General features: G+C 37.6%; 1 protein-coding gene across 1 annotated transcript in view; it reads right to left on the reverse strand.

Moving 5' to 3' along the window:
* Nucleotides 1-27,750, reverse strand: part of LOC121885546 (astrotactin-2-like) — a 287,798-nt gene that overhangs the window by 192,910 nt on the left and 67,138 nt on the right. The window contains exon 3 of the mRNA XM_042395105.1: nt 4,724-5,153. Coding sequence (XP_042251039.1) covers nt 4,724-5,153 — 430 coding nt within the window. The remainder of the gene's footprint in view (nt 1-4,723; nt 5,154-27,750) is intronic.

Consider the following 27,750-nt stretch of genomic DNA (forward strand, 5'->3'; position numbering starts at 1 on the left):
TCAGTCAGTATGAGGTTGGTTGATGTGTGTTAGTGTGCGTGTGTATGTGTTACATCTTGCTGCTTACAACCAGTTTGCTTGGCTCTCTTCTTAGTGCCATTTAGACCCAATGGTCACATTTTTGTTATTTTGTAACAATGGCAGCCATTCACTGATTAGCCAAAAGGACATGCTTGTACAGTAAGAGCCTTGACCTCTCTGCCCTCCATCTCACTTCTCTATCCCCAGTGTCTAATCCCAATATTCTGCCTTTTCACATGGGAATAGAGCAGAAATTAACCTCTATCCCCTCACCTTCTTCTTCAAAATGTTCTGTTTCTTTTTTAAATAAGGTCTGCTTGATTTGAAACAGTTTCCACAATGGGGATCACAAGAGCAGGCTATAAATGCTATGGTAGTGAAAGGATGAAACAGCAGGTCAGCAGACAAAACATCATGGGCCCATTAAATCTGAGTTTGTCCTAATTATAATGGGAGAGAAGACAGAAATAAGGATATTTTGAAGCAGTGGAGAAGATAATTCACCTGTTAGGTCAGTGTCAGTAAGGCAGGGTTAAGCATGAATTGCAGTGATTACTTCTGCTACTTGTCCAAGTAGTGGTTGCATAGATTGAGAGAAATGGAGGTGATTTTTAAGGGTAAACATGATATATTCAAGCCTTAAGTTTTTGTCATGGTTTATGTGCAAGTTAGATATTTAGAATCATTATCAGTTACTGTCTGGGTCAGCGAATGTAACACAATTTTATCCTCCATTCAAATAATGTGAATGTGAATAATATGAAATTTCATGCATAATCATTTCATCATTGTTGAGATGTCAGTGCAGACTTCCTTTCAAAATCTGAATCTGCATTGTTCTTAGGATAAAATGAGATAATGTTCACTTTAATATGAACAAAAAATATCAGTGGTTTATCCTGTTTTCAATTTTTTTAAGTAACTGACAAACAAAGTAAACAGGGTTATGCAGAGTGATAAATACTATGGGAGTAAGAGGGCATTTCCACAAACTTCAACCATGCATTATTCAGTATGACATGAGTAACTGGGACTCCCTCTAACTCAGTCAGCACCCTTCAATTATTCAAGTCCAACTTTGCAGAGGAGTACCCCAGGTTCAACAGGATATGATATCAGATATTCATGCAGAATATTATAGATATTATAGATTTATGCAACAATGTGCTGCCACTTTGGACACCGTTGCTCCTTTTAAAATGTCTAAAGCCTGTCCTGCTTTAACAAAACCACCACCTTGGGTTAATGACTGTATCCAGAGCATTAGAAGGATGTGTAGACATGCTAAACGGAAATGGAAAGCTTCCAAATTAAGGTGCAATTTTAATGCCATGAAAGAGCTTTTAAAACAATTGAGCATGTGAAGGAAGAAAGATCACAATACTTCTCACATCTTATTGCTGCAAATCCTCACAACCCCAAGTTGCTATTTAGGACCATTAACTGTCTTATCCGCCGCCTTCCTGATTCCAATGAAGCCTCTTCTATTGAGAGATGTGAGACATTTCTGCCCTTTTTTGTTGATAAAGTTTCCAGCATTAGTACCCAAATCATGCCATCTCTGTTTATTCTGCCACACGGTGAGGTGTATCAGACTTTTGATTCATTTTATCTGGTATCCCAGTCAGGTTTACTGAGGATGATTAATGGCATGAAATGCTCTTCCTCTCCTTTAACTGTTTTACCCACAAGATTTTCAAAAGAGGTGTCTGCCTTTTTATCTTTGGATATTTTAGCAATATTTAACAAGTCTTTATCTTCAGGGGTTATTCCTCCAATTTTTAATCAGCTGTTGACCTCTACTGAAAAAATCAAACCTTGACACTGGCAATCTCAATAATTTTAGACCCATATCATCTAAATTACCCTTTCTGTCCAAAGTACTAGAGAAAGTGGTGTATTCTCAGCTCATATCTTTTATGAATGACCACTCACTCTTTGAAAAGTTTCAGTCCAGTTTTTGAATTCATCATAGCACAGAAACTGGACTTCTATATGTTTTAAATGACTTTAGGATGGATTCAGATGCTGGCTGTTGTACTATTTTGGTGATAGACCTCTCTGCCTCATTTCATACAGTTGATTGTGGCAGATTAATTGATCAACTAGACAACAGGGTAGGCATGACTGGGACTGGTCCAGACTGGTTTAAATCTTACCTTAGTGACAGAACCTTCTCTGTATCAGTTGGGAAATCTCTTCTCTAGCTACGCAAGTATCACCTGTGGCGTTCCTCAAGGGTCTATCCTTGGCCCTTTACTGTTCTCCACCTACATGTTACCACTAGGTCAAGTTATCCGCAACCCCAACATTTCTTTCCATTTTTATGCTGACGATACACAAATCTATTTGCCCATAAATCCATCAGATCTCCCCTCAGTTACCTCATTCACTGCCTGTCTTGCAGACATAAGGTCCTGGATGTCCAGTAACTTCCCAATATTGAACAATGACAAAACTGAAGTGATAATGTTTGAACCCAAAGCACACAGGGATTGTGTAAACCAGACTTTAGTTTCCCAGGGTTTGCAGTGCACCCATGATGCCAGAAATCTGGGAGTAATATTTGATTCAGACCTGAACTTCTCTAAACATTTTAGCAATATCACCAAATAAGCTATTGGTCATCAGGAGTATTGCCAAGATTAGATCATTTCTTTCATTCAGCGATGCACAAACTTTCGTTCATGCTTTTGTCTCCACCCATCTTGATTACTATAACTTATTATTTGCTGGACTGCCCCAGAAATCCATCAACCACCTCCAACATGTACAAAATACTGCAGCTAGGGTTCTTACAAAAACTCAAAATATGGGCTCATTTCCCCTATTCTCGCCTCAATGCACTGGTTACCTGTAGTGTTCAGAAAAGACTTTCAAATTTTATTGCTTGTTTTTAAATCACTGAGCAGCCTTGCCCTGTCTTACATTATCGACCTTCTCACCCCTTACACCCCTGCTCGTGCTCTCAGATCTGCAGACAGAGGGTAGTAGAGCATTTGCTGTGAGGGCTCCACAACCTCCCATTGAGAATCAGACAAACTACCTCAGTGTCCTCTTTTAAAACTCTTTTTAAAACTTTTTTTTTTTTAATAAAATGACTTTTAATTAGAGTTTTTCTTTTTGTTTATGGCTTTATTTATTCTTAAGATTTTTATTCATTGTCTTTTATCTATGTTTCTCTTTATTGACTGCATTGAAATTATTCAGATTGCTATTGCACTGTGTATTTTCTGATTTTATGTCTGTGAAGCACTTTGTAAACTCGTTTTTGAAAAGCGCTACATAAAGTTTTATTGTTATATATAAGTATTATTATTAATACTATTATAATTATCAACAAATGCCTCTACATACATATAATGTATGTTTTTAATCTGTTTTGCAGCAAGTACCTAGTTTTGTCACTAATGGCAACATAGAATTTTTGTCCTTGCTTAAAGTACAGACCCCTGACTATGTTTAGCGAGGCCCAACGTGTCACCCGATGACACACCTCACTATCTAATCGACCAGACCAGTGGACCCTGTCACTTGACCTCCACACATTACATTAAATTACATGACACTGCATTACATTACTGCATGACACAATGATGTAGAGTCTATGGCTATGTCAACCGAGAAGGGGCAGTGGGAGTGAAAGCGTGTGGTTTCACTGTAGATGTGGAAATATTCATAGTTAATATGACTCATGGAATACAGGATTCTTAGATATCATTACCAGGGTGAAGAAACGATGTAAGTCATACGAAACTGCTTATTTTTGACAAAATATAAGCAGTACATGCTGTGCTATCAAGAACATGGGTGGGCTGGCCGGAGCCAAAGTGAACTGTCCAGGCTGAGCCATCTGGGGAGCTGGCACTGAGAGCCTTGACGGATGTACAAATCATGCTTGCAAAAGCAGGACAGCCACCACTGAGCACAACAGATTTTATAGGAGAACTCGCTATTTTTTTTTTGAATGCTGCTCGTAGTTGTATGATAGGCAAAACCAGGATCATGCTGTTAAAGGATAGATTCACAATTTTTCAAGTCTATTTTAAAACAATATTCAGGTGCCCAAATGGACATTGAATTAGGTTTTGCTCACTTTAATCATTCCTCCAGATAATACTGGAGGAATGATTAAAAACTAAAAGATTCCTCCAAATATGCTTACAATGTAAAAAGATGGGGGACAAAATCCAGAGTCCTTTTTTGTGCAAAAATGTATTTATCAAAAATAATTTATCTGAAGCTAATATGAGGCTTCAGCAGTCTGAGTTGGTCAATTTAAATAGAGATCCAAAGTTACAGTCTTCATTGGACAGTGGTTCCCTGTTGAACTATGGTGGAAGGATAGTAACAAAAAGAGAGACATTAGCACTGAAAAGACTTGATTTTACTAATTTGGATGGCTGAAGCTTCATATTAGCATCACATAAACTTTTAAATACATTTTTATAATGTGCATTTTGTCTCCCATCACTTACATTATAAGCACATTTGGGAGGGATCTGTTAATAGTCAGCATGAACAGGATTGCTACCTTGATTACCTGATGATGACCTATTTCCGTGTTCATTTGGGCACCTGACTATTGTTTAAAGACTTAAAAAAATTGTGAACCTATCCTTTAATCTTACAGCTCTCACACAATTAATCTTCATTTTACTGTGTTTATTAAGGGAAAATGTATTTAAGACAACCAACCTACCTCGTTTTTCAAAATTATGTTTAAGTTCATCTTCCTTGCACATAATGTCAGTGTGTCCTCCGATGCCAATGCTAACTCCATAGTCCTCCTGAACCTTCCCATCACTCAGCTTGTTGTGGAGCTGGTTGGGTGTGGAGTTAAGTGAGTGTCCACCTTGCTCCTCTTCATCACAGTCGTAATCATCAAGAATGGGAGTCTCGCGAATGGGCATACCTATGACAGAGGTGCCATGCTGGTGAGTGCTCCGAGAGCCCCGGTAGCTGTCACGGCCCTGGGGTCCAAGTAGAACAGAGGGAATGTAATGGATCTCATGGGTGGCCTCGGTGCTGGCACTCTTCTGGGGAATACGGCGACGCTTGCACCATCGATGGCGTGTATACAGAACAAGGGTGAAGAGGAGAATTAGGAGGAGCAGAGCGATGAGGCCTCCCTGAATAAAAGCAGGAGAAAAAAGAGAAAGAGAATGTGAGGACAGAACAAAAGGACAACAACTCTGATGTTAACACTTCACTGGTAATGTCAATATTACATGTGTTACACAAAAATGCGAACACATAATACATAAAACTATACCTCAAACAATAGCAATTACAATCACAGCTTCAGTGCCAATTATATTAGGCTGAATGCCAGTTAGCACCATTTGTCAGCTATTAAAGAGGTCTGGCAATCAACATTTCAATATGAGTTCTCAAAGCAACATGAGGTAACTGGGTCCTCAAGAGACCAAATACTTTGTACAAAGACTACAGTACAAGTGCATTGGTCAAAAATAATTAAATCAATTTGGTAAGTAAAAAGGGAACAGTCTAAAAAATAATGACAACCTCATAGACTAACTGCATCAGGAACAGCACTAACAAGCACATGTCAGACATATAACGTTTCTAGGGCTTGATAAATAATAATTGATCTGCCAAATAAAAATAATATAATTTAGTGGCAGCGTTTGAAAGATGATTTATTTGCTTAAGTCCTTTTGATTAAGTGTTAATGTTATCCTGGCTAACCCCTGGATAAGACGAAGGAAGCTGGTGAGGATCAAAAGTATTTCTGGACTTATTCAGGAAAAGAGAGAAGAATGAAATGCAGGGCATCCCAGTAGCAATGATGACATTAGCAAGTAATTAGAAGGTAGGAAGGATATAGACACACACTAATTCACACACACTAACGCGCTTGCACACAATTAAATTGCTAAACAGCACATTGCAGATTTTTAGTGCTTGAAATCAGCATTTTGTTAGCACATTGTGCACTTTCTGCAGTCAGACATACAGTACAGTAGATACCTGCATACAGTATTCACATACATGAACATCTACAATACAGAAGAGAGATTAAATAATAATAAATAAAAATAATGATACATTTCATTTGTACTGTAATTTTCATTCATAGTGATACTCTATTTAGTGCTACAGTATTAATAACACACAACAGTACCTACAATACAACAATTAAAACAACACCAGTAACACCTTTTAAAATAATGCAATCTAATACAACAAAATCATACACTACAACCTCAGAAATTAGCATAGAGTAGACTTAGCACTTCCCACCACTTCAGCCTCAAAAATAATCTAACATTATAAGATCCACAAATGAAAAATTTACTGCAGAGATATTAGATTGAATTGCATTACACTGCGCAGGTGTCCCTGTTTTTGTGTCCATTCCTTATGTAAAGTCACACTAACAGATATACACAGCAGGCTGATTTTTCTTTGTTTGCAGCAGTGCTGCAATTGAACTCCTATCTTAGGAGTGTCACACACACCAACACACCAGGGTTGTTAGCCTGTTTTACCCTCTCTTTCTTCCCTAAGCCCTTTCTATGGTCCTGTAAATTCACCAAGGAGCATCACATTTCTCCATGGTTCATTCAATATCTCGCCATCACAGAAACATCAAACATCCTGCCATACATGCTGTGGCTGGATGATAAAGTCAATCCATATGCACGTACAGAATGGTGGAAAGAAAGGGAGGGCATGACTTATTCTTTGATTTTTCACAATGGCATCAAATAGGGGAGACATGGTATTTTGATTCAGCTACACATGGCAACCTAAGGGTGACATATTTGTCAGACAGAAAAGACAAGAAAATGCAGTGTCAGCAATTTTATGAGCACAAAGGAAACGTGTGCACATGCTGACACACACACACACGCAAACTAAATCAGGACAGAATAATAAATAAAAACCACAAGGGGTCATTCATCATAACATTTAAAATTCCATCTTCATGAGGAAAAACAAACCCCTTTCAAATTATAACTCATGCACTGCTGGGTGTCCATAAATCAAACTATGCTGAGAGGAGAGGCGGCACAGGGAGGACTAATACCACGGACAAACTTGTTCATTAATCTCAGATAGGATGGCAGCTTTGCAGAAATGCAGTCCCGCAAACTCCCCTTAGCCTGCACTTCTATATTAATTCCCCTTGAAGAATAGCAGAAACATATGAAGGCTTATGTTTCGTTTTAGCAGCAGAGTGATAATGGATTGACATTGCATGGCTCTGCAGCACCACTAAAAAATGGTGACGTAATATTGACGAAGAAAAAAGGATAAACTATTGAAATCTCAATTTAAAATATTCCTCTGATTTTCACTGAAGAGCAAAAATGGGTTTGTCCATTCGTCACGGACTTTTGAAGGTATTAACCTTCTACAATCAAACCGTATGCTAGCAAGTCAACATTTAAAACCTTAATTTACCTCCTTACATTTAGACTTAAATACAGCAGACTTGATACATGTATCAAAGTCTCAAAACAATCATTTCTACTAAAAAGCTTTGTAACATATATCAGTTTTTGTCTTTTCAAATCTCTGTTCACTTAATTCTGTGTCGTGTCAGTGCCCTTCAGAGTTTACATTTCATGTACTTTTTCTAGCTTCCTGATTCATTTATCTCAAATTTCCTTCCTGTATCATTTCACAATGTTTTCCTCTGCACTTCCCACCGTTCTCCTTTTTTTTTTTTTTGGTTCTTTCTTCCTCTCGATTACTATGTGTCTCTCAGTCTCCATTCCCCTTCATGTTTGATCACATCTTTCTTCCACTCTTCAGTACAACAGCCATATAAATTCACAGTGGCAGATGTAGCCATGAGGGAAAATGGGTTTTCTGTTCATCTTCAGACCCTACAAATCCCCACTGCTTTAGTCTTAAGTGACTTCATGGGGAGGAGAGAGGCTGGAAGCCGCACGATTCCACTCTTTCTGTAGTACAGGTTTCCTTCACCACCTGATTACTTCTTTACTTTTCATCCACTATTTCCAATAACTTTGTGTGCTAAAAAATACTAAATCATGCTGCCACAGGGTCATGTTTACTGCACATTATTCTAGTGCTTATTGTATTTCATGAACTTCTGCATAAAAATAAAACCTTCTAATTCTGTTTTGGGCTGGGTGAGAAAAAAATCAATATGACACATATGACCATAATACATTCTAGTAATTTTGTTTTCTGCCACATTCAAAACACATTACAGTAAAATATCCACCATGCAAAAGCAATGAACAGGATTTGTTTAGATGGCTGGCTTAGACAAGAATGCAATGTAATTAACATGGCCTCAAGTTGGCCTCTATTAAATTAGCAGATGTACAGACATCTGCTAATTTAATATTTCTTTTTCCTGGTTGTTTTACAAACACAACTGAGAATTCATTTTTATTGTTCTAATAAAATGTCTCCTAAAACAGTATAAAGTATCTGGCCTAAAGGATAGAGACTGTCTAACAAAAATTAAAAAGACATTATTAAAGTTAGAAAAATTTTACTGAACTTTAACTCACCAACATGCAAGGCAAATGAACAGCAGTGGTCTAAACAATGATGGATGCAAAGTAAAGAAAAAAAACCCAAACATCTTTCACATTAAGCTTTTAATTTTCAGGATCATAATGTAGACATACAGAACTACACTTGCGCAGTCATGACAGAGCACTTGAATATGGTGACACTGTACTGTAGGTACCTGGTTATAGTGCACCACTTGTTTAAGTAGTAAAATGTCTAAAGGTTAAATAATCCAAAGCAAAACCTCATTAGACTTAATCATTAAGCCTGATTGAAGTGAATATGAATTAAAGATATTCAATCACTGATTAATTGCAGACATCCCTACTGTGTGGCAATGAAAGAAGTAGGAACGTGTAAGTTTGGGAATTTTTTTAGGCTTTAAAATAAGACATAACATGCTTTTTCTTTAATTTCAGCTGTCAGTCTGTTCAAGAGTCACAATAGAACTTTTAGGTTTTTTACTTTGTCATATAATGTTGTTTATTTGCATAAGCTATTTCCAGTGTAATTTCCTGTTCAGCCTTCAACTCATTTCTTCTTAAATGATGAGTACAATATGCATCCACTTCATCATCAAGCATCAAAGTTCCAGAGAATAACTGCAGTATATTATTTACTGTACATGTTGTCCTATGTTCTCATGAAAACTCATCATATTAGAGTATATAAGAGTTACTGGTCACATTAACACTAAAGTATGAAAATAAACACCAGAACATGGCGCAACATCTTGAGTGCGTTTTTGTAAGTGTTTTACTGTGATAGTCTTTCTGCTGTTGTATCTAATATCTTCAATGTTCATGTGACACTCACTCTGATGGCATTTCTTCTGTTGAGAACAGAAATAGCACTGTCACCATGGATCTGGTCGTGTCACCTCTCTCGGGCCCATTCACAGAAAAAGAAGGGAGCCTACATTAGCAGATATCTAGACAGATGCTTTGCTGCATTTTCTATCCAGAACAAAGGTGAGCAGCATGAAATCAATAATGTCTACATTATTTGTAAAGATCACCATTCACTATTAAAAATTATGCTTTGATAAAAAAAATTAATAAATAATATAACTGTACACAAAGGAAAGGATGAAACTGTATTTTTTGTTATTTCTAATGTTCTCCCAAAGCATACAAAAAATGAACATACTGTAACCAAATAATTGTGTTTAAGTATGACATACGTGGAACTTTTTCTATTCACTAGAAAATATGTATAATAAATAATATCTTAAATAAATGATGTATCTAAAATGTATAAAGTAATTATGTTTATATTTTTGACTATAGTATCAAAACAACAGTGTGAGTATATGGCTGAGTGTTAACTGGTTATAAAGAAACAAACACAAAATTGCATACCCTCTAATGATGAAAACTCGATCAAACCCTCAAACCACATCAATCTCTTTAACAGCTAGGAGGTTTGATGATCAGTCATATTGATCCACTCTTTACTCTTGGTTCAGTAGCTCCAGTAGAGACTCAAGATGTGGGAAAATGCAACTTTTATATCTACCTTGGCATGACTATGACTCCCTTATGATACTAATAAGCTTTTTTATGCAGCAAAACAACACAATTTGGATCCAACAATCCAACACATGCTCTGTGGTTTAGCCACCATCTGTGCACAGTGGAGGCAGTGGCTCACATAACCCCCGCAACCATCCACATCCTGCTTCAAGGGGAGAGTGGACGACAGCAATCTTTAGTGTATTCTTTGGAAGAAATGTCACTGTAAAATACTCACATATTGAATTGACAGCCCAAAAGAAAAAGATAATGTGAATGTATTATCTCAAAAAGCCACAGATGACATGTAGAAGCAAGCATATCATAGCCAAAGGCACACAAGCACAGGTGTACACACAGTAATATACAAGCACTCCCCTGACATGTCAATACACACACCTTTAATGGCCTGTTTCTGTGTCCATGCCATGGCATCTCCAAGACAGAACTACATTCTAATCCTCTCTCTGCAACTTTTTTTTTTTTTTTGTCAGCATCTTTTACTCGTCAACCTCCCACTTACTTTCCCTTCTTGTATCCATTTTTCCTACCCCTCTCTCTCACCAGGAAGTTCAAGTGGCATGTGCCCTAGAATCTGCTCTCCATTCTCTCTGTCCAACTAGAAGTCACAGCATGAATGACAGGACTTGGCTCTCTGGTCAATGTTTCCACTCTGCTAATTCACCTTGGAGAAACCATGCTTGTCTGGGCACATGGAAAAACACTAGTCAGGTCTCAGACACATGATACAGACACAGCGTAGCCAGACTGATGTTAGCTTTACATGATCTGATTTTTAAGACAGCAAAAATGTTGTTTTGGTTTTGATGAACAACAATGTCTACAAGCAAACTAAACTAAGATCGTTTGTCCCACCTCCCCCCCAACAACACTGTGTTTCCCAAAACCATATCATAATTGGTAAGGTAAAGTTAAAGTTTTTTTGTTTTTATTTTTTTGATGGAAGTGGAGGTAACCAAAAGTCATTTAAGTCCACAGCCAAGGCTATGTAAATCACTAGAGAACTTACACTGACCAAAAGCCCATACCTAATCATAAAATCAGATTACGGTGTGATTGAAAACTGAATGAAAATCTCCCACAGCTTAACTAGAAAGCACCAGGTCGACCTTTCCATTTTGTCCCTCTCACCATGGGAACTAATACATGTTTCCATCATCCTCCCCTCATCCCCTTTTCCATCGCCTTGAGTCCTAACCCTTTCATTACTCCACCTCTCCATCCACCCCTTTTACATGCCACAATGCTCTATCACACACAGGGAAAAGATTTCAGGTCGGATAATGCTGTCTTGAGCCCTGGCCTTGTGAATTATAGCACAGAATTAGGGCTGATTTGCTAGTGCGGTGCTCCCGCCCACTCAATACCTCTCTCCCAGGCTTTTTCTAGCTTTAGCCCATGCCCTACACCCACCGCTTTCCTCTCTCTGTCAGCCTAACAGTAAGTCTGGCTCAGGATCTCCAAGCTTGGTGTCTCTACAGAAAGATGAAGTCTGCATCTATACCACAGATTACAGCGATAAATGGCATCTCAGTTCTGTAAGGGGAGTTCTTTATACATATGCAACACTTGCAGAGCAAAGTCATTTTTTAAAGGTGCTGTTTTGTTTGCGTTCACAGAAAATATATTGTTTTCCACATTTAGCCATGCCCTATAAATTTCATGACTGATTTTATACAATGTAATATACTATATACCCACTTTGCAATTTCAAACCCTCATTGTAAAATGTAAAGACTAGACTATATGCACATTTGTTGATTACTACACATCAGAAGCATGCAAATTGCTTGGTATTGTCTTAATGTTCTAACATATTACAAACATCCAAAATTGTTATCATTGTTTCTTGTTTTGCCAGCTGGTTGCACGCTTTATATTGACTTTAATTGGAAGGCACAACTACAGTCTTGTTCCTGTTTTAGTCAGGAACAAACTAGAAACCTTCCCGACCCAAAATAATATGCATTGATTATTTTAAAACAATGATCCTCCAGCACTGTATCCTCTAGTGTATACTTTAAAGTGAAATGTTACCATAACACACTATGTAAATTAATTTGCTTCAGCTTGATAATAGAGGACGTGGGACCTCTGCATTACATCTCATTCAGCTATGGGCAATATGGCTGATAGAGGACATCAGTGTTTACTAAAACCTACAGGGGCATTCTGTTAAACATTTTCCATTATACCACGCAATGGGCATTTCAAAGTATAATCATACATAAATTTGTTTTGGCACTCACAAGAATGAAAACAGTTATCTTTCTCTCTGTCTGTTTGTTTTCCGCATGCATACAGTTTAAGGAAAATTAGGCATTTCAGTTTTTTCGTTTTTTTTTTTTTTATTTGTAAATAATGGACACTGAGTATTTTTTGCACGTGACAAACCAAACAATTACAAAGCAAACCATATGGAATCCCTCTATGTTTTTTTTTGATGCAATTACACTCTGAATAATGGGGAAGTGAGTAGTGGACAGAAAAACAAACAGATGACTGTGTGCATCAGATTGATATCCATGAGGCCATCCCTTGAGGAAAAATTGTTTGCATTTCAGAATCACACATAAGTAGCAAAAATAAAGGGTCTGCATTCAGAAAATGGCTAGCATTTGTTTTCTCCCCACCACTGTAATGGAGCCTGGGTATATTTCTCAGTATAATGACATCCCATGATGCTCACTGTTTGCATGGTAACCAAATATAATTGCCTGATGACCATGCACCGCTGCTTGCTCATTACTGTGGCAAATTAGTACTGCTGGAAAAGAAGAGACTGCAATGCCCCAACACACTAACACCACCCTGCTCACCCACACTACATTATGGCTCTTTCATTTGCTTTTGTAAGAGATAAATTATATCTTCACATTGAAGCAGTGCAAGCCAACTGTAAGCACACATGCCCTCGTCAGTGACATTTCAGGGAAAGAAATGTGATTAGAAAGGTAATGCCAATATTTGCAGTGTTGTCACAAGGGGCCAATACAGGCTTGCTCCAGCTGTTGATAACAAGGCAATAAGAGGTCCTGGACAATGAGGCCCTTGGGGTGACTTTGATTGAGAAAAAGGAAGGGCTGAGGACTGTAAGGGATAGGAAATGGATTTTTGCTTTTGTAAAGATACAAACATCAGAGTGTGGACAATGGTGTATAAAGTATTTGTAAGAAGCAGCATGTGGGAAAATAACTGTGGACACACATACACATTTTGTCATTTTGTTTCTCTATTTTGCTTGGAGACCCATATTAAAAAAAAAAAAAAAGTTTTTCGAGGCTTACAAGGATTACTGCCAGATTGTTCTTGTTTCTGTGCCGTCAGGAGCTATTGTGTGGTATTTAACAGAATACAAAATATTCATAAGACTAAAACTGTGAAATGAATGAGTTCACACTGGAGGAAGAAATATGCTTGCCTTGAAAGCTGACGGGTACAATGGAGCTACGTGTGATTATAGGTGTTTTTATGTGTCAGCGTGATCTTGTGACCATGTACTTGCATCAGAGGCAGCAGGGGCCTCAGCCCTTGTTATATTCCCTGTCGTTTAGCTTGAAGTGAGGCCTTTATTTGTATCTGCAGCTGTCGGCCAAGTGTTACCACAACAGCTTGTGAGAGTACACCTGTCAGCGAGCGCCAGCAGCTGAAGAGGAAAGTAGTCTTTGTCCATTTGTGCCAGATTCAATCAAAAACTCACTTTCGCCCTCCGTCCTGCTCTCCACCACAAACCCCAATTCCTGATTCCTCCCTTCTGCTCCTCATCTCACAACAATGTCTCTTCACTTCACTGACAGCTCCACACCACATATTTCATGTTATATACAGTATAGAGTGTTTCTATTGACACCTGTTTTCACCTGTAGGCAAGGGGTTAAAACATAGAAGTCTGTAGGGAACATGTCAGTTTGTCTTTACATCAGGCTAGGGAGGAGGGGGAAAGAAATGTGAATACACAATTCTGCAGTGAAAACATGTAATGTGCTAAGATTCATTTGAAAATGCAAATACAGTAGATGACACAGGTCTGATTAAGACTTCCAAGCTCAATTCAAATAGCACAGATGTTCCCAATTGGTGCTTGAGTCATTAATGGCTGCTAGCAAAGCACATCTGCTATCATTAGCACTAAGGGGAGGGAAAACAAGCATTTCAAATATACATTAATGGGAAATTTCCCCAAGACTTTAATCACTGTGCTTCAAGGGGCCATTAAAAGAACAGCACGAATTGGGATGAATCAATAGTTAGATATAGAGGAGATGAGGAGAAAAGCTGCTGGTCTGCCAGCCTAAGGTAGTTAGTATGGCAGTGCTTTGTGGTGTTATCTTTAGAGTTCATAGAGGTTAATGAGACATGCAGTGAGGATGGTCTAATTCCCAACAGTAAATACTGTATATCTTAAGTGAGGCATCAACATGAGTGTTCCCTGGTTTTCAAACCCTAATGTTAATCTGAATAACGCTTTGTATTGCCCCTGTACCTGAGAAAAGCTGAAAGAGTTTGTGAAATATGGGAATAAATACTACAAAATATATTGACTATCACAACAGGGAGAGCTAAATAATGATGGTGCTTGTTCCCGCTCTACAATACATAGCATAAGATACAATACATAGTGATGAGGAAGGAACATATTATATTATATTATAAATATTTAAATGTGCTGTAGAAAAATATGGGGTCAGGTCAGGTCAATTTCAGGTCAATATCTGTATCATTGACTATATCAATGTCCGTGTTTAAATGTGAGACTGTATATTCTGTCGATTACAGAAAAGGAGAAAAGTTTGCAGTTTGCAGATATTAATTTTTTTAAGTTCCTCCTGGCTGTAATTACATATTCCTAAAGAGACCATATTACTGATTGTTCTATTCCATGGTGCTCAAGTCTATAGTTTCCACAATTCATTTTCATTCTCCCTAAACAATACATTCATTAATCAGGCTTAAGGGGCAATCTACCCACACCCACCCACACACAAACAAACACTCAGATTGTTCCAAAACATACATATTAAAAAAAATCATACAAGCCATTTCTTGTACAGTATGTCATTTTTTAAAAGTGAATATGTAAAATTCTTAGTCAACATAGTTAAATTACTAAAAACAATCTACTTCCCCATTCCACATCAGCACTGACACGGTGCAATCACATCAATCAAACATCTACGCACACAACCAGTCAAGAGTGCATACATGAACACAGTTATTCCATAATATTCTCCCTTCAGCACCAGGAACCCCTAGTCTCCATCGGTAACTGTTACCCAGGCAACAGAACAGACAAAGAGAAGGTGAGTGAATGGGCAGAGGAAAAAGGGAAAAAAAAAAAAAACAAAGATGGGGGGATGCGGCCAATCCTATCTGTGTTTTGTCTCTCCAAAGATAAACTATTAATAGCATCCTCCCACTTCCACTTTCACTGCATCTGGAAGCCTGAAGAGAACTAATTTGCTTTGGTCATGACACTTGCCCAGCCAAACAAGTGCTCTATTACAACGGTTTGTGTTTTCAAGCATGCACGTGCTGTGTGTGTGAAAGAGAGACAGTCAGATTGTGTATGTGGTGCACATTGGTTTATCTGTACATGTTTGTCACTGGGAATGCTCTCTGAATAGATATTTAAAAAGATGACTACTCAGAGAGTATCACAATGTTCTTAAGAGTTAGAATAGTACATTATATTTTTTAGTTTTAAATAAGTATGATGTACAGTGGGAATAGCCATTAAATTAATGTTTAAACTGGCTATATCATTGAACTGTGTTATGAAAGCAATCTTATAGTTTTTTTACCAACTAATTCAAATATGAAGACAACTCAGCCAAAAAGGGTCCTGAGTTCAAATCTACCAAACAGCAAGGGCTGTTTTGTGCAGAGTTTCTGTTTCCCTTGTCTGCATGGGTTTCTTCCCACAGTCCAAAGACACACAAGTTCAATAATTTTGTAACTCTAATTGCCCACAGGTGTGAATGTGTGTGAATATGTTTGTCCATTTTTGTCAGATCTGTGATGGATTGGCGACCTGTCAAGGCTTTATTCTGCTTTTTGCCAAGTGGTAGCTGGGATAGGCTCCAGCCCCCTGAGATTATGCACACAAATGAATGGGTGAGTGAATGGGTGAGTGAATGGGTGAATGGATAGGTAGTTACAACACAACAATTCAAATTCTAAAAAGAGGTGTGTGAAAGAGAGAGACCAGCACTATGTGCATATGCATGAAAGCATGCACTCCCACACGTACATGTCAACTGCATATAATGTAGCACACATTCATGCGTATAATTGCACAAAATATTCCACACAAAACTTCACAACACAAGCAGAGAGAACTCAAAGTTCACACTATCAAATACAATTTTCTCACTGGGTGTGAGTTGAGCACAGTTGAATGTCCAGTTGCTAAATGTGAACTGTTATAACAACAATACAGTGTGATTCATGTTAAACTGCTAAAACAAGACCTATAAAATCCAATTACAGAGCCGCAGTGGCAACAGTCTCAGATCTGGAGTTCTGACCCTGAAGTTCCAGTTCAACCTTCACTGCCTATATGCAAGAAAAGTAATAGTATGAGTTTATGCTTGCAGAAGCCATCTATAGGCATGGATTGTAACAGCTGCGAATTAGACAGTTTGTGCCACCAGGCAATGATAACAACTACTGTTTTTGTCTTTTATTTACAGCTGCTTTGAAACTAGGGCGTTTGAGAGACCTTAAGTAAAGTAATGATGCAGGTGGTTAATCAAGTTCTGTCTTTGATGTTTGATATTTGAACTATGTATATGTATGTTTTATCCAAATAATTTACATCTGATGTTTATCATAGCTCACCCCAGATAAGGAGCTCACTTGTTTGTGTCTGACAAAGCATAATTTTATGTTTTTTTGTTTTATTCTTTATGTTTTAGCATAAAACGTGGCAATAGATGATAAAATGTTTTACAGCTACATGTTTTAACTATACTTCTGTTTGAATATTTAATTTCCAGTGGAGGTTTGCGTGACAAAGTGATGTTCCATTTATATTGATTATTTTATTTTAGCTGACAGATGGAGCAAGTATTAAAACTGCAACAGCTATCACTCTCTTCCCCTCACCAATAGACCATTTTAACATCAGATATTCTGACACGCCAAAGCAGGAAAAGCACAGGTGCAATTAATAAAATGAATGATGTCTGCATCCCCTTTAGTTCTTCCAAATTTATGACCGTGGTAAAGTGCATGATGGTTCAGCAGTAGGGCTTCTTTTGACACTTAAATGGAACTGAGCCATCCTTAATGTTATCAGTTCCACCTATGCTTGTCCTGCTATGACAAGTCAAAAAAATAAGGTCTATAGGTGACCACTTCAACATGCTTACATCTGTGAGGCTAAATGAACCTATTACTTTACCTCTCCTACATGTAATATACCAATTAGGACCTTTTTTGACAAACACCGAATAATGGAACCCTATAACTGTGAGGATATACTGTATACTGTACGTATATGCAGATGATTCAGTGGATGTATGTCCAAATTACATAATTTATTAAAAAGTCAAATACAACAAAGCAGGAAAGACTCCTTTCTCTGTTACACCCGTGTAACAACCAAATCCTGGACCCAAGCCACTGTGACAGAGACACAGTCCTTGTGCAGCACCAGAGCACCTGACCATGTGTTTAGTGCCCAGCTAAAATCTGGGAACAGAGCAGCTATGAATGAGAACATGTGGGAAGCATGCCAAGGAGCTTCTGTGAAGAGCTGCTTGTACCGTTTCCTCCCCTATGGATACAAATAAGACACAGAGCCAAGGCAAAGCAAAACCCATAAAGAACACCTTGACCTATACACATACGGTGTCACTCACTGCAGAAGAGCTTGGTGAATAGTGGTCTGTAACCATATTGCTGGCCTCCTTATAGGCTAATTAAAGGAAATTAGACTTTTACACTTGCCCCTAGTGTACTACTGGCCTCATATCTGTGCACATGTAAAGTAATACATTAGTTGAATAAAAATTTGAGGAAGAAAATATTATGTTTTTGCTCTGTCTGCAGACATGTACAATAATAATTTACAGCTTTCAACAGAGCATTGATTAGAAGATTCATCTTCTTTGTTAATTTTAAAAATGTTACTATAATTAGAATTAATTACACAATTACACACTGCCTTCCTCAGCGTGTGTGTATGTTGCTAAACTGCTATGGCTGGCACACGTGTGGTGGCCACACAGACAGCATTGTTGCTGCTGCGCTGCTACTGCCAGCTCTATCTTTCTACATAGAGTTTGACTTTGATAATGCCCATAAATAATAGAATGTTTCATATCATTTCATTATAAATTTAATTTATATTTAGTTTAGACAGAAAAAGATTAAGAAGTGTGTTCTTAATTGTGAAAAATAAATAAGTGAAAGCAATCTTTCTAATGGGCATCATGGGGCCTGGTTGGCGCTACTTTTGTGTCAGCCACATACACTTCTCACACAGAACTATTTTTTATTAATTATATTGATTATTCCGCCAGTTAAATCCCCACTGTTACCACTCCAAGTGAAGAAAATCCCTCCAGATGACACCAAGTTCCCCAAACGAGCCAAACACACTCCAACAAACAAACCTCCAAACTAATTGTCAGGAGGGAAACTGACAAAAAATAAGGAAAATAACAACACCAAATTTCCATCTGGAAGCAAGTAAAATGACAGGCAGGAGTCCAGGTTCGAAGTAATATTACAGGAAGTGAGCAGGAGTTGAGAAAAGTGTAGGCTGTGTAGGCTGACCCACAGTGGTGACACTTTATATTTTTTTCATGTCTGTGAAATATTCTACAGACATAGACATTGAAAGTATAGTGAAAGGTGTAACGTTGCTGGTATGATGTCAATATGACTATCAACAGATCATTATTACTGTCTATTTTTGCTGAGAACTGCATGTCGTGGAAAAAACAGTCGAGATGTCCAATCTCTAGATCCGCTGCAGCCGTGTGTGTGTGGCTGCTCTAACCTGTTAACACGGGCGCTGAAATAAAGCAAGAGGTTCCATGATGTACATATGCTGCTCATGCAGGCAGTGTGCCCCAGGCCTTACACAAAAGCTAGCCTTTATAGGGACATGCAAGGTAAAACAGTTTCAGGTGAGAGGACAAACAGTCTTTCAGAAAGACCCCTATGACTTCCAACAAGAACCAAAGAAGCCATGCCCAGAATAGAGACGCCAAGGCCCAGTCCTGCAACTAGGCACATTTTGAGTGTCCCAGTGGATGAGAGGGTCACCTCAATATGATAGTCTGGTGCAGAAAGGGAGAGAACACTAACTGCTGTTTTATGTGAGCACCAGTGTTGGGCAAGTTACTGAAAATTAATAATTAGTTACAGTTACTAGTTACTTCTCTCAAAAAGTAATTGAATTACTTTGCCAATTACTGCATATAAAAAGTATTTACCAGGGAAAATAACTTTTGCGTTACTTTTAACACAAAAGCGTAACTTTTCCCAAAATCTCAAGAGTTCAATCCACTTAGTATAGGGTCAGTTTTTTTCCCCCTACAACCTCAAATCAGTTCATTTAAATCCAGTTTTACAAATATAAAAGAAAGACAACTTAAAAGCCTGCTTTGGGTTAAGGTAACAAGTATTATTTAATACATAACGTTATAACTCCAGAGATAAGGCTTATGTTTTACCACGAGTTGGCTACTATGACGTGCCTTTATAACACAGCTCTGAGAAACAGTAAGATCAGATGACATTGTGTTTGTGTTCAATTTGAAAAAGTAATTATGTACATTACTAGTTACCACCAAAAGAAGTACAATTATAGTAACTTACTTTGTAACGCGTTATTCCCAACACTGGTGAGCACCTAATAGCAGAATGAAGTATTTTGCTTTCCTGCAGAAGGGCGATACGCTCGATATCCTTCTTACAAATCTATAGTGGTACTTGAAAACCTAAATGGTCTCATTAGTGATTCAGATGTCTATAGGGTTATTATTGTGGGGAATATCTCTCTGTTGGCCACGCATATGGTGCACTGAATATCTGCGCTAGTCATGGATTGCCTATAATGAACACCCTTCAAGGAGGCCAGAGCAGTGGCATAGGCAGAAATTTAAATAATAATAATAACACAGATTAAAACATGGGATACAAAGGATTAATACAGTTTTCAGAACAGCCAATATTTTTCCACAAATGGCTTGTTGTAGCACTCCTTGAAGCTGTGAATAATAGCTATTTCAGAAAAATCATCATAGTAATATGGTTATCAACTGAACTGCTCATCTCTACCAAGTCTTCTATCTTACTGCTAATGAACTGCTGGGGTGATTCACTTCACTGTGAAATGGAAGTGTGAAAATTATCTTTAACTGTGAATTTAAATTTGAGAAAATATTGTTCACCATGACTTTCAAAGACCTCAACTGTCAAAAAGGGTCAGGAGAACATTGGGGAACCCCTTTACCTGATCTGTCTATAAATCCTCTGACAGAAGGCAAGAGGTTCAGCACTGGAGGAAGCTCAGGGCCTCTCCCCATGACAGCATTCATTGGTGTAGAAGGGGAGTTCGAGAGGAAAGCTGAAGGCCCTGGATATTGCTAGGTTGCCAGAGATTAAAATCTCTCTCCAATGTAGTGTGAGCTTGGGGACAACACTGTCTTGCACTTGTCTTGGCAGACTTCAGCTTCAAAGTGGCCAAAGATGATTCTGACAGCTACTATACATGTCTGCCAGGTTATGATGCCGTATTGGATAGATGCCAATATGTTCAATTTGCCCAATACATGCAACTAATACATGATTTGCAAGTCTTTCACTGACTGAGGAGAGTAAGACTTGGGCATTGTCTGAAGTGATGAGGAAGGCACAGCACCACATGGCTTGTCATTAGCTCAGTGAAGTGTGTTAGTCCACTGTTGGCAGCCACAGAGGAGGTGACTGACTTTCAGTCATCATTCAGGGGAAAAAAGTCCCCTATGCTCATGAAAGCTAGAATTGAATGAATAAACTGAATTTGAATTAAATATCAAATTCACTTATCATTTTCAAGCGATCACTTTCAATTCAAAATGGGTCAATGGCTCAATGCAAATTAAGTTTTGAATTAATTTAACACCAGCAAGTGTAAAGTAACTATGTCAGTCTGCCCTAAAACTTTGCTAACTTATACTGTGCATGTGGCATTGTGAGACAAAAGACACCAGTGTCGTGGGAAACATATGGAAACAGATGGTCCAATTATTTTTTACTGATTTCGATATATGTGGCGGGCATTTACACTGAATGATGTCCTATTTTTTGGCACCAACGCAGTCGGTGCTTCAGACAAGCAGCACTTTTTGTTGCATACTCCCTTGTTTTGGCTCCTTTTCCTGTCTGGTGATAGTATGTCTCTCTATTGGCTTACAGAGAATCCAGAAAATCCAGACCTTTCCATCTCACAGTCATGGATTTATAATGATACAGTATTTTCAAAAGCCATCTTCTGGCAAGATTGTTCTCTTCAGGTGAGGAATCAAGTGAAATAACACACAACTAAAACAATCTATTTTTACTTGTAGACATGCCATGGCATGAATGATGTGTGCTAGGGGCACCAAATGACAAGTGTCATATGACATGCTGTTATGTTGTAGTGACAATGTGTTTTAGTCTTGAGGCACATCAGCACTTTAAGTTTGGGTCAGTTGGTAAACCACAGGTTTCTATCCTGAGTGATTCAATTTTGTCTTGAAATGGCCTAAGCTTATACCACAAATTAAACACTTTTTAGAATTGTTCAAATGGTAAAAATAAAATAAAAAATAAAATTTGCAATTCTATTAAGTTACATTTATGTATCTGTTTTTCCTTCTCACACATGTTTCTTGATCTGTCTTCCTTAGAAAGACATTTGGGTAAAAGGGACTGGAGACACAACTGACATATACAACAGTGATATTTTTTTAAATTATAAAGTTATTTAAATTTTAAAAAATTAATAAATAAAAGCAAGTTAAAAAATATGCTATTTTAATTCTTCATTTTTTGCTCCTAATCCTTAACTTTTTTGTTTTTCTTTTCATTTTTTTTTTTAAATGCATTTTGACATTTCCTTTAGATACAGCACAATCATTAGTGCAACAGTAAAAGTGTCTTTCTTTTTTCAATGCTGGACTCTCAAGGACTCTCAAACAAAGCTGAATGTCAAGCTCACTAGGGAATCAATAGAAATGCCAGTGTAAACAAAAAGTTTTACTGATGCACCGAAACCTTCTCTTCAGGTCATATAATGTTACTTACATATCCTAAAGTAATGCAGGAGAAAGCAGCTTCAAAGGAGGGAACTCTTACACCATCTTACAGAGTAACATGGTAAACTTAGCCTGTAAAGACACATAAAACTCAACAAATGGCAAACCCAAAGAAGCACAATAAAAACCATATAGGGCCAATCACAAGTGAAATCATTTTGATTATGCTGAATGCTATAGAATATTATGAATGCAACAATTTATGTGGTGCACATACAGTGTGCTTAAAGAGAAAAAATAAGTTAAACACCTACAGCTAACAATAGATAATTTGTTTCGTGGAGTGTTCTTCAATTGACATTAGAGTGGCCCTTAACACTTTCTAGTGCTGATTACAATTCTTACGGTGAATGGACAAATAACAATAATGTGTGCCACTCTTTTGCAGAAAATGTAATTATTTACACTATCCAACATGGAGCCATTTATCCAGTGCATTACCAGGGTAACACTAGCTACGGTACTGAGGCTTCAGTGCTTCAGGGAAAGAGCTCTGAGTTTCTGTTGTGTACACACACACACACACACACACACACACACACACACACACACACACACACACACAAACACACACACACACACACACACACACACACACACACACACACACACACACACACACACAAAGAAAACAAATAGACAAATAGCCTATCAAGGCTTAACTTATTTATTTACCTAAACCTCTAAAAAGTAGGAAAGATGGGACTTTTGAAATGGCTGGTGTAGGCTGCAGTGTTTGATGAACGCTTACAGAAGAAAGGCTAGTGGAAATGTATGCAAAACTGCTTTGTGCACAAACTCTAAATATTTTAGCTGAACCAGCACGGCAATGTTTCTGTCATTACCTACTGTTAATATAACTGTTAATATAACTGGCTTACTCATTTAGAATGGCAACAAAAACAGTAGCAGATCAAAGTATTTATCTATGTGCACCTTCATTTCCCTCAAAACTAAGTGTCATTACACAGAATGTAATAAACTGCCCTGATTGGTGTGGCGGATTTTGGAGCGCAGGAAATGCAAGTTGTTTTGAGAAGAGTTATATGGGTCATTTCAAAAAGCAAAACCCTACTGTATATTGTCATTCAGTGTATTGTCATTTATTGTAGAGTTTGATTGTACATATAGTATTTTAAGTAACCTCAAACAATGTATAAAAATGGTAAAAATACAGCGCTCTTCACCAGCATTTTTAAAAATCATTGATACATAATGGTCTGGTGACTAAACAAGCGTGATATCTGTAAAATCAATAGGCAAAAAAGGGACACATATAAATGTTCTTCTCAATATCCATGAAAGCCAGTGCTACTAGTCTTTTTGTGATAAATATGCTAAAAAGCTGGCAAATGAGCATCTTGAGCCCGAGACTTGATGTACCACTTAAACCAATATGTGATGGGTGAGTATAAGATATATACTGAGCAAAGATAATGTGAAGACACAGAAGAACAATTACCTCCTTCGGCAAATCACTTTTCTAATATTTCTTAACTCCAGAAGCTTCATGTCAGTCTCTTAAGCTGCTAGTTATCAGTAATTTTAATTAGAACTGATTTTGTATTCATGGTGCAATAACATGCATGTGTAAAAATTATGGAAACCAAAAGGTGACTGAAACAATTAAGGCTTGGGGCAATTAAAATGTAACTCACTTGGACGCAATAATTGAAAGTGTCCTTACCCACAGTAGCACTATGCATGCATGTGCCAGGGCATGGTGGAAATTAATTTCTGTAGCCCCTGATTCCACAGGAGCCACAATTGCCTCAAATGCCTCGATGACCCACCACACTGATGGTCATATATCACCAGTGACTGCTTAATTATAAGGAAGCCATTTCAACCGTGTAGGGTGCGCGATATCTTCATGCATATCTATCAGGACTGAGATAAGAATAGGAGTCCTCCCTTCACATTGTGTGAGCGCAAGAATATTAAATGACCTCAGGCATATGCTCCATTATAAGACATGAGACATGAGACTGATTTTAAAAAAGAAATGTTTTCCATTCCTTTTAGTTTTTAGTTAATTATTTTGTTGTTGGCTAACTGGTGTACTTAACATAATGTCCAGATGAAACATGTTTATTTTCCATTTTGTGTTGTGCGACAGACACCCAGATCTCCGGGAAAAGATGATTATGTTCTGTAATGTGGCACATGAAAGGCTCTGGACTGCCAGCTTTTATTGCATCTCATTTTGGTAAAATACTACCTGTCCTCCCAGTGAACTCAAATATGACATTTCTTTGAAAAATCCTCCACAGTGCTTTCCACAATATGACTGATTGCTGTTTCCTCTGAACTTCATATTCATATTCCCACTGCATTATATCATTCCCAATGCTGATGAGAAAGAAATGCAATTACAGTATGTCTTTCCTATGCCTTACCCTGCCACCCCCACCCCCACCCCGGAACCTTTCAATATTGCATCATGCATTGTGCATCATGGATTGTTTCTGGTGTAAAAGTTGCACTGAGTGGAGAAAATAGCTTTTTTTTCCCTCTGTGATCTGTCTTACCATTGGGATGGGGGCTTTGTTTAAGGGCTGCCTCAGTTCTTCTCAGAGGTCTGATCAAACCACCAGTGTGACTCCTTTCCGGAGGCAAACTGTCTGGTGTTAGATGTTAATAATTCCATGAATCACGTTATTTTTTTCTCTCCCTTTCTTTCTACAGGGCTGTGAAAGTTCTTTCTGAAAGGGTATAAATTCTATCAATCATCTTTGCCTCCGAAGTGTGCGCGTGTGTTTGTGAATGTAGGTTTGATATTTTAGAAACACTGCTTTCAATGTTCCCATTTTTGCAAATGTATGATGAGGAAAAACTACTCACACAACTATTAGATTTTACCTCTCAACACAGAGACTGTGAATATAGTGAGACACAGCAGAGAACTGTAATGAAGTACTTCACTGGTACTGATATATAGAATACTACTCTTTCAGTGATTTACAATTACAGTTTGGCTCCTGCTAGCACATCCCTTAAAGGTACAAATCAGGAAAAGACAGGCAAAAAAAAATAAAAGACTAACAGCAGCTTGACAAAAGGCCAACCACAACTAATACCATCTTTGCCATAGTTATTAAAGTTTGATTGACTGTTATGATGGCAATGGAAATCAAATATTTAAAAGCCTCCTGGCAAGGCCAAGGAGGAGGACATGTTGTAATACATAAATACAGCAAAATACTTGATATCATATCACTATGCTAGTATAGCCAGGTGCATTAGATTAGATTATGAATGCATGACTCCATGTCAGTGGACTGTACTGTACAGTAGGTCATGGTCAGACATTGAAAATAAGGGTAATATGGTCAGGGAAAAGGAGTGCTCACAACAACGGCCCAAAAGTTAACTTTTTGACTTGCCTTAGCAATTCACATGAATGTATCATAATGCACTGTATACAAGTCTGTGCACAGTATTTAGAGCATCACATGAAATACTGTCCTCATTAGCGTAACTGTTTTTTGACGTGTCTTAAAATGCACTATATCAGCACATTGGAACTGATTTGTAATTTAATGACACTATGGCACTCTGAAATTTGAAGCAAATCACTACAGCATAAAAACAGCAGTTTATTATATCATAACCTGGGAACTGCTCTTGAGTGTTGTGTTACTTTTTAACCTACTGTACCTCCTCATCAAATGATTAAACTGCAACTGACAGGCAGTAAGTGCCTCTGCCAATGTGAACTAATGTAACAACACTTTTAAGCTTTTTTCATTACAAAGCTGAATAAGGTAAATGAATTATACAGTAGTTGTTAATTAAAATTCATTTACTAAGTGACATAAGAATGGATATATCAGGAAATTATCTTAAAAAGGATCAAAGGACATGTAAGGTATCTCTGAACATGAGATAATTTATGATTTTTTTTTTTAAGGGAAAGCATTCTAAATGCAGGCATTTAAAATACAATGCATTATCTCTGTGAGGTTTTGGATTAATATGATAGATTTTCAGCATAAACTGTTTTTCCTTACTTATACAAGAATTGAAAAAAGAAAGAAAAGGAGACTACTGTATGGTACACACACAAAAAATCCAACAGAAACTGCAGGTTTGTTTACCTGCTACCTATATACACTGTCAAAATGTTAAGAATCACATTTATCAAGTAACATATGAGGTTGCAGTCATGAAAGTAGCTAATGGATATTTAAAACTAAAGAGTAATGTAGTCATAGTAACAGTGACTCTTTTTGAAATACATGAAAGCCATTTGAAATGAATATGACCAATGACCAGTGTTTGAATAGGAGTTTTAAAAAACACAATTGCCAAACAACTTCATGTTAAAGGTCTTGCTTTGAGCCTTTCAAAATAACATTGTAAGGACAGTGAAGGGCTGTGGATTGTTTGTGTGAAGGAAACAGTTCTTTCTAGATAGTAAACACATCTTTGTAAGCACCAGAATCAACATGCATTCTTAAGGCTGATATTCTGCTTAAAAGAGTAAAGATGACCCTTCTTATAGAATATTTTATCAATTCACTATTTTTCTTTTAACATATATGTTCATACTTGTTTGTTACTTATTTATGTGTGTTGATGTGTTGAAGATTCTGCTGCTTTCGTTTTGTTTTTATATATATTGTATATATCGCTCAGGGAGACACTAAATTTCATTGTATAGCTGTGCAATGACAACAAAGGCATTTTGTTCTGTTCTGTTCTGTTCTGTTCTGTTCTATTCTATTTTATTCTATTCTATTCTATGAATTACTTGTGTTGATGCGAGCCTTGACAGGGACATTTTTTATTAAACCATGGAACACACTGAACTTGGCGAATATTACCTATTCAACATACTGTACAGTATTACTAAATGATGTTGGTAACTTGTAGCCTATTGTGCCCCAAAATAATAAATTCTTACAATGAAAAATATGATATCGTCAGATCAACTGGTTATGAGTGTGAATGGTAAAACAAATCTATCTGATCTCTGTGTCAGTCAATTGCCATTTTAACCTGTGTTAAAACTGATAACTGTCTCTGTCTGCTGCTGTCATATGACAGACAGACAGTGTAGGAGAAGGACAGAGAAAAGGAGAGAGACTTGGGAAAAAGATTGCTTGAGTGAGTGAGAAACTGACAGCTCAATGCCAGAAGAATAGAGTGCTCACACTTCAGTCTGGCCCAGAACTGACAGCATCAGACATAATGATGTTCACTCAAAGAGCCAGGAGACACCTTGGGAACATGAGGCCAAGCCAACACACCTTCTGTCCCATTCTGACTGCCTTGATATGCTTCCCCTCTCCATTCCCTCCTTCTTTGCATTTTATACCCTAATGTCTCCTTTTACAGAGGTACCAACCTATAAGATAAGATAA

The sequence above is a fragment of the Thunnus maccoyii genome, chromosome 19, assembly GCF_910596095.1.
Source record: "Thunnus maccoyii chromosome 19, fThuMac1.1, whole genome shotgun sequence".
NCBI lineage: Eukaryota > Metazoa > Chordata > Actinopteri > Scombriformes > Scombridae > Thunnus > Thunnus maccoyii.